The sequence below is a fragment of the Gekko japonicus genome, unplaced genomic scaffold (genome assembly GCF_001447785.1).
Source record: "Gekko japonicus isolate JY-2015 unplaced genomic scaffold, Gekko_japonicus_V1.1 scaffold3828, whole genome shotgun sequence".
NCBI classification, from domain to species: domain Eukaryota; kingdom Metazoa; phylum Chordata; class Lepidosauria; order Squamata; family Gekkonidae; genus Gekko; species Gekko japonicus.
Window position 1 is genome coordinate 45,704 of NW_015170389.1, and position 11,781 is coordinate 57,484.

Below are 11,781 nucleotides of genomic sequence, written 5' to 3' on the forward strand. Positions count from 1 at the left end.
AGCAAAGCCCAGCCGTCTGTGCCTTTCATCTGGATCTCTGCCGTCCTCTGTCTCCCTCGATCAAGGACTTATTTATATCCTTACTGTCTTAACTCGTGCCCAACAGGAGACCCAAAGCTGCTTACATCCTTCTCCTTGCCTCCATTTTATCCTCACAACAACCCTGCAAGGTAGGTTAGGCTGAGGGTGTGTGACCAGCCCAAGGTCACCCAGCGAACGTCCATGGCAGAGGGGGGATTTGAACCTGGGTCTCCCCGATACTAGCCTGACACTGTAACCACTGCATAATAAACAAAAGTGATACTGCAGTACAATATGATCGAAGTACAAGAGTACCCTGCATAAACCGCGCCGACAGAATAGCGCTCAAAAGTATAATTCACATGAGTGACAAGTAAGTGACATAAGCTTACATGAATGGTTACAAGAACCCATATGTACTTGCAGACTACGACAGCACTAGCGTAAGACACTGAGTAAGTCCTCTTTGAATCACATTAGTAACAAGCAGGGGTCATTTCCTGCAGGAGCGCACAGGAGTGGAGCTCCGGCAGTAAAGAGCCCAGGGGGCGGGCACATGCAACAAGGCCCCCCCCTGCTCCCAGCAGCCCTCAGTCAGAGCAAGAAGCAGCCACGTAAGTTGCAGAGCTCCCCCCCGCCCCCTTGGTCCAAAACAGTCCAGTGGCGCCTTTAAGACCAAGTTTTATTCAGGTACGAGCTCTCCCTCCTCTACGAGGACAGATCTGCACCTTCCCCCCCCAATAGCTAGCAATCCAAAACAGTCCAGTGGAGCCTGAGCGGCGGGTGTTGCCTTCTGACACACTTCCGGTGATGTCAGGGGACGTGGCATATGCAAATAAGTTATGCTAATGAGCTATGCTAATGAGCTCCTGCACCTCTTTTTCTACGAAATGACCCCTAGTAACAAGTAAGTAACATCAATTTACATGAATGGTTACAAGAACCAGTATGTAATTACAGTCTACAACGCTAACATGTAAAGTAAGACAGAGCAAGATACGAAGATTCCGGATTTCACTCTTTGTTTCGATGATTCTTCCTCAGATAGCTGCATCAGGCACTTAACATATAGAAGCCTCCAAGAATTAGGTACAGGCTAAACCACCGTTTATGTGTATGTAGACAATCCGAAATGGGCCACCGATCTGTAGCAGAGCGTATTCCTACATTACTTGTTACTAATATGATTCAAAGAGGACTTACTCGTGTGTCTTACTCTAGTGCCGTCAATGTAGTCTGCAAGTACATACTGGTTCTTGTAACCATTCACGTAAAGTTAGGTTACTTACTTGTCACTAATGTGAATTATATTTTTGTGCGTTATTCTGTGTTGTTTATGCAGTGCACGCTTGTTCTTCACTCTAACCACTGCACCACACTGCACGCGAAGGAATGAAAGAAGCTCCAGCCCGGGGGCCTTGAATCAATGCCCCCTGTCCCTGCCACTGGCCTACTCGTGGGGCACGCAGCCTCCAAGCCAGCATCCCCATCTAGAGGTTCCAAGGGCGACTTACTCTGAACAAGGAAGTCCATATCTCCTCGAACAATTGCACTTTGACAGTTTCCTCAACCTGCCCGTTAACTCCTTACAGTTCAGACAAAGCAGGGACAGAACTTCCAAATGTCCAGGACAAATCAGGACACCTTTGTAAATTTCAACAGCCAATCCATATGCAAAAGAACCTCCTCAGGAAAGCTCCTCCATTAGCATGTTTTACAGCCTGGGGGACTCCTACAAGACAATGACTCAGCCCTACCCCACCTTCCTGAAGATATAAATTACCTGCCTACCATTTTCCTTCTCACCTTGAGACAGAGAGTATTCCGTCTTTCTGTGTTATACTTCTGAGGATGCCAGTCACAGCTGCTGGCGAAACGTCGGGTCCTACAATGCGAAGACCACGGCCAGACAGCCCGGAAAATCTACAACAACTAATCTTTGTAAATCATTATTTATTAGGAAAAGGCAGACAGGCACACTGCTACGGCATCGAGATGAACAGCATTGCTCTTTCCACTGCCTGAGTATGTCGGAAGCTGCCTGGGGGATGCTTCGAAGGACAGGGTTGGAATCCTTTGCTGCTCTCAGACGTACAAGCCTGCTTCGTTCTGAGCTGCGGTTCTGGATTCCAAGGAGGTCTCTTTGTGGCTCCTTTGTGCTCCGCTACGGCACCGTCCGGATTGGGCCCCGGTGACTTGGTTGGGTGCTCCGTGCACCAGAGCACAAGACGTTGTGACCAGCCAGTGTGGCGGCGGCAGCAGCAAACATCCCTGAGTTCGCCCCAGTGGGCGAGAAGGTGTGAGTGAAACCCAAGTCTGGTTGCCCCTCCTGGACACAGCGGCTGCCCGATTGGACCTTTCAGCGGGCTCCTTCCCTGTGGCCAGAAGGAATGGTGCATGGGCAGAGCAGTGGGGAGACCGGCTCCCCTGCCTGAGAGTCTTTGTGCCTTGGCTAAAATGACTTTTTCGGTCGGGTTTAAGGAGCCAGGAGAGCAGAACCTTGTGAAGCAAAGGGAAGCTCTCTAACAGGAAATAAATACCTTTGACCTATTCCTAGGCCTCTGGTTGTCATTAGTAAATCTCCTGTATAAATGTGTGTGTGTGTGTGTGTCCCCTTTTCGTTAAAGGGTGTCAATATGGAGACAGCTGAGTTTTCCTTTGTGGAACTACGTAGGGAGTAGTGTTCCCTCCAAGCCGAGTTAGTGTGAGCTAGCTCACAGTTTTTTAGCCTCCGGCTCACAGATCTTTGTCTTAGCTCAGGAAGGGGATGGGGCTTCAGAGCACACCGATTTATGCAGGAGCCAAATCGCTCGCTCACAACTTTAATGCCGGTAGCTCACAGAGTAGAACTTTTGCTCACAAGACTCCACAGCTCAGAGGGAGCATTGGTGGGGAGTGAAAGGGTTCGATCCCCATATCCCCTCTCCAAGGGACCTTGGTTTGGAGCTTCAGTTGAGCTTTGTTGGGGGGGGGAGAGATGTCTGCTAATGGCCAGTCCAGGTGGTCACATGACGGGGGGCGGGGAACAGAGACCCCCCTCCGCCTAGTCAATGGGCCGGAAGGTGAGCAGGGGGGGCTTCTCCGGCATGAGGATGAAGCCAAAAACGGTTTTAATGTCTGCCTTGGAAACGGTGTCGATTTTGAAGTTCCGCAGCATCTGAAACGAAACAACAAACACAGCAGAGGTGAAGCTGGAGGAGTTTGGGCTGTGAATCAAGGAAGGGCAGGAAGGGTAGAATCATAGAATGTTAAGAGTTGGAAGGGACCTTGCAGGTCATCTAGTCCAACCCCCTGCACTCTGCAGGAGCAGAGCCAAAAGATAGCCCTACATACCTACAACAGACCAAAAGATGGTCGTCCAGCCTCCGCTTGAAAACCTACAGCGAAGGAGCATCTACCACCTCCTGAGGCAGACTGTTCCACTGCTCAACCATTCTTACAGTCAGGAAGCTTCTCCTGATTTTTAGCCGGTAACGACTTCCTTGTAATTTCCACCCATTAGATCTAGTCTTGCAATCCGGAGCAAGAGAGAATAGATCTGCTCCGTCATCTACATGACAGCCCTTCAAGTACTTGAAGATGGCAATCATGTCCCCTCTAAGCCTTCTCTTTCCCAGGCTAAACAGACCCAACTCTTTCAGCCTTTCCTCGTAAGACTTGGATTCCAACCCTCTCACCATCCTGGTTGCCCTCCTCTGGACAACCAGAGCTGGATCACATTGGTGCTTAGTTCTGGTGGCCCTTTCTTACATGCCCAGGAAAATGCCGACCGCCACTCTGGGGTCAGGAAGCAGTTTTTCTCCAGGCCAGTTTGGGTGGAGATCCTGGAGGGTTTTTTGTCATCATCTGGGCATGGAACAGCAGTCACTGTGGGTGTGGGGGAGAGGTATTTGTGAATTTCCTGCATTGTGCAGGGGGTTGGACTAGATGACCCTTGGAGGTCCTTTCCAACTCTGTGATTTTATGATTCTAAGCTGCAGGGGGGACCTCCAGGTGGATGGGGCCCTTTCTCCTCGTCGTTCTCCCTTCGAAGCACTTTCTGTTCTGCAGTGTGCAAACAGTAAACCGGAAAACAGGCTGACAACTCAGCGCTTAGGATGGAATAAAATACAATTTCTCCACTGTGTTTAACAATGTTATTTTAGCTAATGACACATCCACATTATTACCTATTCTGTCTTTCATATGCACACCAAAAAGCGGGTTCAAAAGTACAGGGAAAAAGTGGGTTGACGAAACTCCCCGGAGTTGATTTTCGTTTCGTTCACAACTTCATCCGAACATACTGAAGCACCGTGGTAGTCTCTCTTGCAAATCTACTATTCACAGTGTCTTCACATGATATTCCATGCTATGATTTCCAATACTAGAACGTATCCTCATCCATTTTACTGGAGAATGTTATCCCGGGCATACAAATGGATCAATTTGCCCGTTTTCCGGTTTACTAGCTGCAGTGTGCAAAGAGAGAGAGAGCAGACCGTGTCACGCCAAGCAAGGAAGCAGAGACACGGAACTGCCCGCTTGCAATTGCTTGACAGCACGATCCTGTGCAGAGTGGTGGCAGTTCGATTGATTAAATTTCTACCCCGCCCTCTCCACCGAGGCTGGCTCAGTTCAAACCCCTTGATTTCGGTGGGCTTACACCGGAGTAGCTGTTGGAGCCCCAGTTGGAGCAGAAGAAGGCTCTTCCCCATCCCGGTGGCCGTCCCCTTCCCTTGAACTCACGTGGAAGAGAAAGAGGGTCATCTCTGCTTCGGCCAAGCGCCGCCCGATGCACTGCCGTGCACCAAAGCCAAAGGCCAGGGCCTTGAAGCTGTTGTCTTCCTTGCCCAGCCAGCGCTTGGGGTTGTAGACCTCAGGGTCACGGAAGACTTCTGGACTGCGGCCCATCGCATAGAGCCCCACCTGGCACAGCGTCTGTTGGAGAGAGAGAGAGAGAGGTAAAGTAAAGGTAAAGGTTTCCCTTGCTCGAAAGCCAGTCGAATTCGACTCTAGGGATGCGGTGCTCATCTCCGTTTCCAAGCCGAAGAGCCAGTGCTGTCCGAAGACGTTTCCGTGGTCATGTGGCCGGCGTGACTAGACACCGAGGCGCACGGAACGCTGTCACCTTCCCACCGAAGTGGTACCTATTTATCTACTTGCAATTTCTTGCTTTCAAACTGCTAGGATGGCAGGACCTGGGGCCAGAGACGGGAGCTCACTCTGTCATGCGGCACACTCGGGTCTCGAACTGCCGACCTTTTTACAACCTCATAAAACATTTTAAAAATGCAATTGTTTATTAGATCCCCCCTCCCCCATGCGTGCAAACACCCACGGGGGTTCTCACAGTCCCCTCCCTCCTCACAGCTCCTGCGTTCAGTGTGAATGTCTTGGCACTTCCCCGGGGCCAGGCAGCAGATCTGGAGCCATCCGCCAGGGAGTCCACTTACCCAAGCCTCATTGAAATGAACAGGGACTGTGCCAGCCTTTGACAGATAACGCCAGTCAGGCCTGTACAGAGAATGGGAGCAGGGTGACTCGGGTGAGAACAGCAGAGACAACAAGGGCAGCGGGAGAAACTGGGAAGCCCCACAGGCAGGGGGTCTCTGAGGGCAGCAGCGCCCCCCCCCCCGTCCTGCTCCCGGGGCACCTTTCCTGGTGATGCCGGTGTGTGCCAGCTGCCCAGCTCCCTCTGCCACGGGGCTTGCTGCTCTGCCCAAGCAACTCTGCCCAAGGACCAGTCTGCAAAAGCTGCCCTAGAGGATCCGCAGCCGGGTGCATCCAGCTTTCTCTGCCACCTCCGCTCTCTCCACCTTTGGTGTTTCATGTGTGCAAAACCCAGGATGGATCAGAGGACAGAATGAGGGTGAAGCTCCCTCCCACAGCACCGGCAGCAGACCCACGTGGGAAAAACGGAGGACAAATTCAAACGCCGCTTGATAGACTTGCAGGAACAGGGGCACGATTTGGACAGCTTGTGGGCCCCAGGCGCATGTTGCCGACTGAAACTGGTTCTGGTGGAAAGGCTGCTTTGGGGTTTAGCCCGCAAACAAAAGATCCTGACGAGCGGCAAGCTTCACTCCACACTTCTTCATCCACAAACTGGGCCGTATTCAGACCTGAGAGGCAGACGAGGTGGTCCAGCGCACTCTCTCCACGGTGGTTCCAATCCAGATTTCCTCTGGTGGGGGGCACAGCCCAGAACTCCAGAGGAATTGTGAGTTACATCACCAGAACTTTGGAACTCCCTCTCCTGCGAGATCTGCCTTTCTCCCTCGACCAGTGTCTCTCACTAGCAGGTGAAGACTTCATTCTCTAGTATTCTTTGGGCGTTTTAAATTGAATGTTTCTGTTTCTAACAGCATTTTTATTGTTTAAAGATTCTGATTTTATTTATTTATTTTTACAGTTAGGTGCCTTGTGGACCCTGAGTGGCTGGAAAGGCAACAAAAGACTCATCCAAACAAAGTTTGAGTCCAGGGGCCCCTTTAAGACCAACAAAAGTTTAATTCTGGGTATAAGCTTTATCTGAAGAAGTCTGCATGCACACGAAAACGTATGCCCAGAATAAGACTTTTGTTGGTCTTAAGAGTGCCCCTGGACTCCAACTCTGTCCCGCTGCTTCAGACCAAGGTAGCTACTCCCCTCCCTCCCCGAATCTAGCAGAATTCATCAGAAAACGCTGAGAGGGTGGGTGGGAGGCCTCCCTCCAGTGGCCAAGAAGAGCAGGCCGGAGTTTCCCCCTCAATGGCTCACCTCCCTGGAGCTACACCAACCTCCACAGCTTAGAGGGAGCATTGCCTATGAGGGTAGGTGGGGCTGGGAGCAAGGCTCCCTCTAAGCTGTGCTGTGAGCAGAAATCCTACTTTGTCAGCTCCTGGCATTAAAGTGGTGAGCGAGCGATTTGGCTACTGGATACATTACTTTGCTCTGGAGCCCCATCCTCCCTGAGCTGAGACAAAAATGCGTGAGCCGGAGGCTAAAAAACTGTCAGCTAGCTCACACTAACTCAGCTGAGAGGGAACACTGGCTGAGAGAGCTCCGAGAGAACTTGTGACTGACCCAAGGTCAGCTTGCTGCAAGTGGAGGAGTGGGGGAATCAAACCCGGTCCTCCCGGATTAGAGCCCGCCACTCCCAACCCCATGCGATCCATAAAGTCTGAACATTTTTATCAAAAAGGTGCTGATTGGTTCACAGAAAGAGGATGCCGAGTAAATCCTCAGCCCCTCCCAGAAATCTGAGGGCAAGCTCCGTTCCCCCCCCTCCTTCCACTGTCTTCAGCTCCCTCCCCAGAGCTCCGCGTGGGGGAAATCGGTCACCTCCCCCTCTTCGCAGTGGGGCTGCCGGCCCTGGGTGTAGAGCAGCCGGTACTTCAGTCGCAGGGGAGCCTGAGGAGGGAGAAGAAAGGGTCAGAATCTCTGCAGCGCCCCCACACGCCCTCCTGCCCCCTCCCCCCCGTCCTGCACTGGGCCAGCGGCAACGGCTCCCTCCGCCAGGGCCAAGCGCTCCTGCCAGACCTGGCTTAGCTTGACCCCTGCGCCCGGGCAGCCGTGCCGCAATCACACCAGCGCTGTTCTCTGGACGCTGACCCAGCCCACCTGCCAACTTCCCCCCCCAGCCCCCCCCCGGCACCCACCTGGAGAGGGTTGGCCACCAGCAGGACTTGGGAAATGACCGCCGGGGGCAGGAGTGGGTTGAAGGCCTGCAGGGCGGAGCCTGTGGCTGGTTGCAGCTTGATGGACATGGACTGGAGAGGAGGAAGAGGAGGAGGAGATTGCATTTATACCCCACCCTTCAGTACCCAGGGGAGTCTCAGAGCGGCTTACAATCTCCTTTCCCTTCCCCTCCCCACAACAGACACCCTGTGAGGCGGGTGGGGCTGAGAGAGCTCCGAGAGAACTTGTGACTGACCCAAGGTCACACCAGCTGGCTGCATGTGGAGGAGTGGGGAATCAATTATATTTTAATTTGTATTATGTGTGTTTTTATCATGTATTTATGTTATTGGAAGCCGCCCTGAGCCTGCTTTGCAGGAAGGGCGGGGTATAAATCTGACAAGAAATAAATAAATAAATAGTTTTCATTCAACAGACACCTGTTGACGGCCTTACAACTTTTCAAAGCAAAGTTTCTTTTCCATTCAGATGAAACTGAACAACTTTTCACCAAAGCCTAGGAAATGTTAATAGATGAAAAAAAATAAGGGTACGAATTGGTGGTGGTAGGAAGAGGAGGAGGAGGAGAAGAGATTAGATTCGTACTCCAACCATCACTCGGAGTCTCAGAGCAGCTCACAATCCCCTTTCCCTTCCTGTCCCCACAACAGACATCCTGGGAGGTAGGTGGAGCTGAGAGAGCTCTGAGAGAACTGCTCTTCAGAGAACGGCTCTGAGAGAACTGTGACTGACCCAAGGTCATCCAGCTGACTGTGTAAGATTTCCAAGGCAAGAGATATTCAGAGGTGGTTTTCACTGCCTGCCTCTGTGTAGAGACCCTGGACTTCCATGGTGGGCTCCCACCCAAGTACTAACCCTGTCTAGTTTCTGGAATCTGATGAGATGGGGCTATCCTGGGCCATCCCGGTCAAGGCAAAAGCCATGCAGAGGTGGTTTCCCATTGCCTGCCTCTGCATAGCAACCCTGGACTTCCTTGGTCATTTCCCATCCAAACACTAACCCTGTTTAACTTCCAAAATCTGATGAAAGTTGGGCCCATCCAGGTTAGGGCAACGATGCAAATTAAGGCGGCACAAAATTCTTTTTTATAGTTTGCTGGCTCACAAAAGGGATTTGGCACATACCCAAAAAGGTTACCCCCCCCCAATTTTAACATAAAGGGGCCCTTTAGTCTTCATAAAAGTTATGCAAAACACAGGCTTTATGGTATACATAACACATTGTATGTTAGCTAGTTCTTGCTACGTGTGAATGACCGGTGGAAATTCTGCTTCTGTTGCTATACTGGAACGTTCTGCATGGCGACTGAGAGATGTAGTTACCGTCTGCCAACTTGTACTGGAAAATGATGTGAAAAACGTGGAGAGCATGATCCTTGGGAGGCAGGTGAGGAAGCCCCAAAGGCCCCCACCCAGCCACCAGGCCCTAAACTGCCCCCCCTTGATCGCTGCGTCTTAAGACATGAGAACTGCAAATGGGGAGGGGCCGTGGCTCAGGGGCAAAGCCTCTGCTTGGCATGCAGAAGGTCCCAGGTTCAATCCCCGACATCTCCAGTTAAAAGACCAGGCAGGAGGTGACGTGGAAGACCTCTGCCTGAGACCCTGGAGAGCTGTGAAGAGGGGCTGTGGCTCAGTGGAAGAGCCTCTGCTTGGCATGCAGAAGGTCCCAGGTTCAATCCCCGGCATCCTCAGTTAAAAGGGACCGGGCAGAAGGTGATGGGAAAGACATCTGCCTGAGACCCTGGAGAGCTGTAAAGAGGGGCTGTGGCTCAGTGGAAGAGCCTCTGCTTGGCATACAGGAGTTCCCAGGTTCAATCCCCGGCAGCATCTCCAGTTAAAAAGGACCAGGCAGTGGGTGATGGGAAAGACCTCCGCCTGAGACCCTGGAGAGCTGTGAAGAGGGGCTGTGGCTCAGTGGCAGAGCCTCTGCTTGGCGTGCAGAAGGTCCCTGGTTCAATCCCCGGCATCCCCAGTTAAAAAGGACCAGGCAGGAGGTGACGTGGAAGACCTCCGCCTGAGACCCTGGAGAGCTGTAAGGAGGGGCCTGGCTCAGTGGTAGAGCACCTGCTTGGCATGCAGAAGGTCCCAAGTTCATTCCCTAGCATCTCCAGTTAAAAGGACCAGGCAGGAGGTGATGTGAAAGACGTCAGTGGTTCAGTGTCAGAGCCTCTGCTTGGCATGCAGAAGGTCCCAGGTTCAATCTCCAGCATCTCCAGTTAAAAGGACCAGGCAGGAGGTGATGGGAAAGACCTCTGCCTGAGACCCTGGAGAGCTGTAAAGAGGGGCCTGGCTCAGTGGGAGAGCCTCCGTTTGGCATGCAGGGAAGTCCCAGGTTCAATCTCCAGCATCTCCAGTTAAAAGGACCATGCAGGAGGTGATGGGAAAGACGTCAGTGGCTCAGTGGAAGAGCCTCTGCATGGCATGCAGAAGGTCCCAGCTTCGGTCCCCGGCATCTCCAGTTGAAAAGACCAGGCGGTAGGTGATGTGAAGCGCCTCTGCCTGAGACCCTGGAGAGCGGCTGCCAGTCCGAGTAGACAAGACTGACCTTGACGGACCTGATTCTAGATAAGGTGGCCTTCTGTGTTCATGTGCGTTCAAATGCCAGATAGGCAGGCCTGGGTGGTGGGAAATACTCGGGCCCTTCCGGGAGGGCGTGGCCACACAAGCCAATGAATACTCACCCCAGCCGGCACGTAGTAATTCTGAATCACCACATCTTGCGTCGGATAGCGCTGGACAGTGATGCCCACGGGGTAGAGCCTGCAAAAGAAATAGCCGCGTTGGCAGATTCTCAGTCTTCAAGAATAACACACAATACTGTGAGCACTTTAATTTTAAATTGTTTAATTATTTAACTGTTTTAACCAGTGTTCCATCGAAGCTGAGTGAGTGTAAGCTAGCTCACAGTGTTTTAGCCTCCCGTTCACACATTTTTGTCTCAGCTCAGGGAGGACGGCTCCAGAGCAAACTAATTTATGCAGTAGCTAAATTGCTCGCTCACCACTTTAATGCCAGTAGCTCACAAAGTGGAATTTTTGCACACAAGACTCCACAGCTTAGAGGGAGCGTTGGTTTTAACTGTTAAATTGTTCAATTGTTTTTAACTGTTTATGATTCTGGCATACTCTGCCAAACATTGTTAGCCGCCCTGAGCCTGCTTGCGGGGAGGGCGGGATATAAATGTAATAATAAATAAATAAATAAACAATCCCAAGACAGTCTGGTATGAAAAGAATATATACAGATGTGTCCTAAATGCCCACAGAATAATACAATGACAAAAGAGACTAGATTAAAGCCATGGCATCATTTAGTGTCTGTCTGGTAATGAAAAACAACCACTTATTCCTTCACAGAAAAAATGCAAAGGTCAATAAAAGTACACATAGCAGTCTGCTCCAAACTCTCTCAGTCAATATCCTTCTAACAGTCTTGTGCTCTCAAAAGCAGCCTGCTCCAAAATCAATCTCTCTTTCAACACTCATTCCAGATATTTAAGTGTTTCAGGCCTCTGGCCTTTCCTCAGGATCAAATCCTATATAGCAGTGATGGCGAACCTTTTAGAGACCGAGTGCCCAAACTGCGACCCAAAACCCACTTATTGATCGCAAAGTGCCAACACGGCAATTTAACCTGAATACTGAGGTTTTACTTTAGAAAAAAACAACTCAAACATTAACTTAAGATGATCCAAACATAGTAAGGAAAGCAATCCCAAATGCTTTCATTTACTTAAAATTATTTGGCAGAGAATTCGACACTTTAATGATGGTCTGGGCCTGGCTGGGGCAATGGCACGCGTGCCCACAGAGAGGGCTCTGAGTGCCACCTCTGGCACCCGTGCCGTAGGTTCGCCACCACTGCTATATAGGAATCTCACCTTCAGTGGGTCCATGTGACTTTGGCAGCGGCAGCAGCATGCTTGAGAATAAGTGAGGAGTCCTTGCCCAAGTAGATTAACAGAGAAGTAAATCAATGAATGTGTAAACTTGAAGGTAACACTGAATGTGAGATTCCTATATAGGTTTTGTTCCCGAGGAAAGACCAGAGGTCTGAAACACATTGACGGTGACCCACCTGACTCTATCCCTAAGAGCGG

General features: G+C 51.1%; 1 protein-coding gene across 1 annotated transcript in view; it reads right to left on the reverse strand.

The window, feature by feature from the left end:
• Positions 1 to 3,064: 3,064 nt before the first annotated feature.
• LOC107116366 (cytochrome P450 11B, mitochondrial) overlaps positions 3,065 to 11,781 on the reverse strand; it is a 22,620-nt gene continuing 13,903 nt past the window's right edge. Inside the window, exons 7-9 of the mRNA XM_015418263.1 lie at positions 10,364 to 10,442; positions 4,750 to 4,941; positions 3,065 to 3,178 (exon numbers count right to left, since the gene is read on the reverse strand). Of these exons, the coding sequence (XP_015273749.1) occupies positions 3,065 to 3,178; positions 4,750 to 4,941; positions 10,364 to 10,442 (385 nt within the window). The remainder of the gene's footprint in view (positions 3,179 to 4,749; positions 4,942 to 10,363; positions 10,443 to 11,781) is intronic.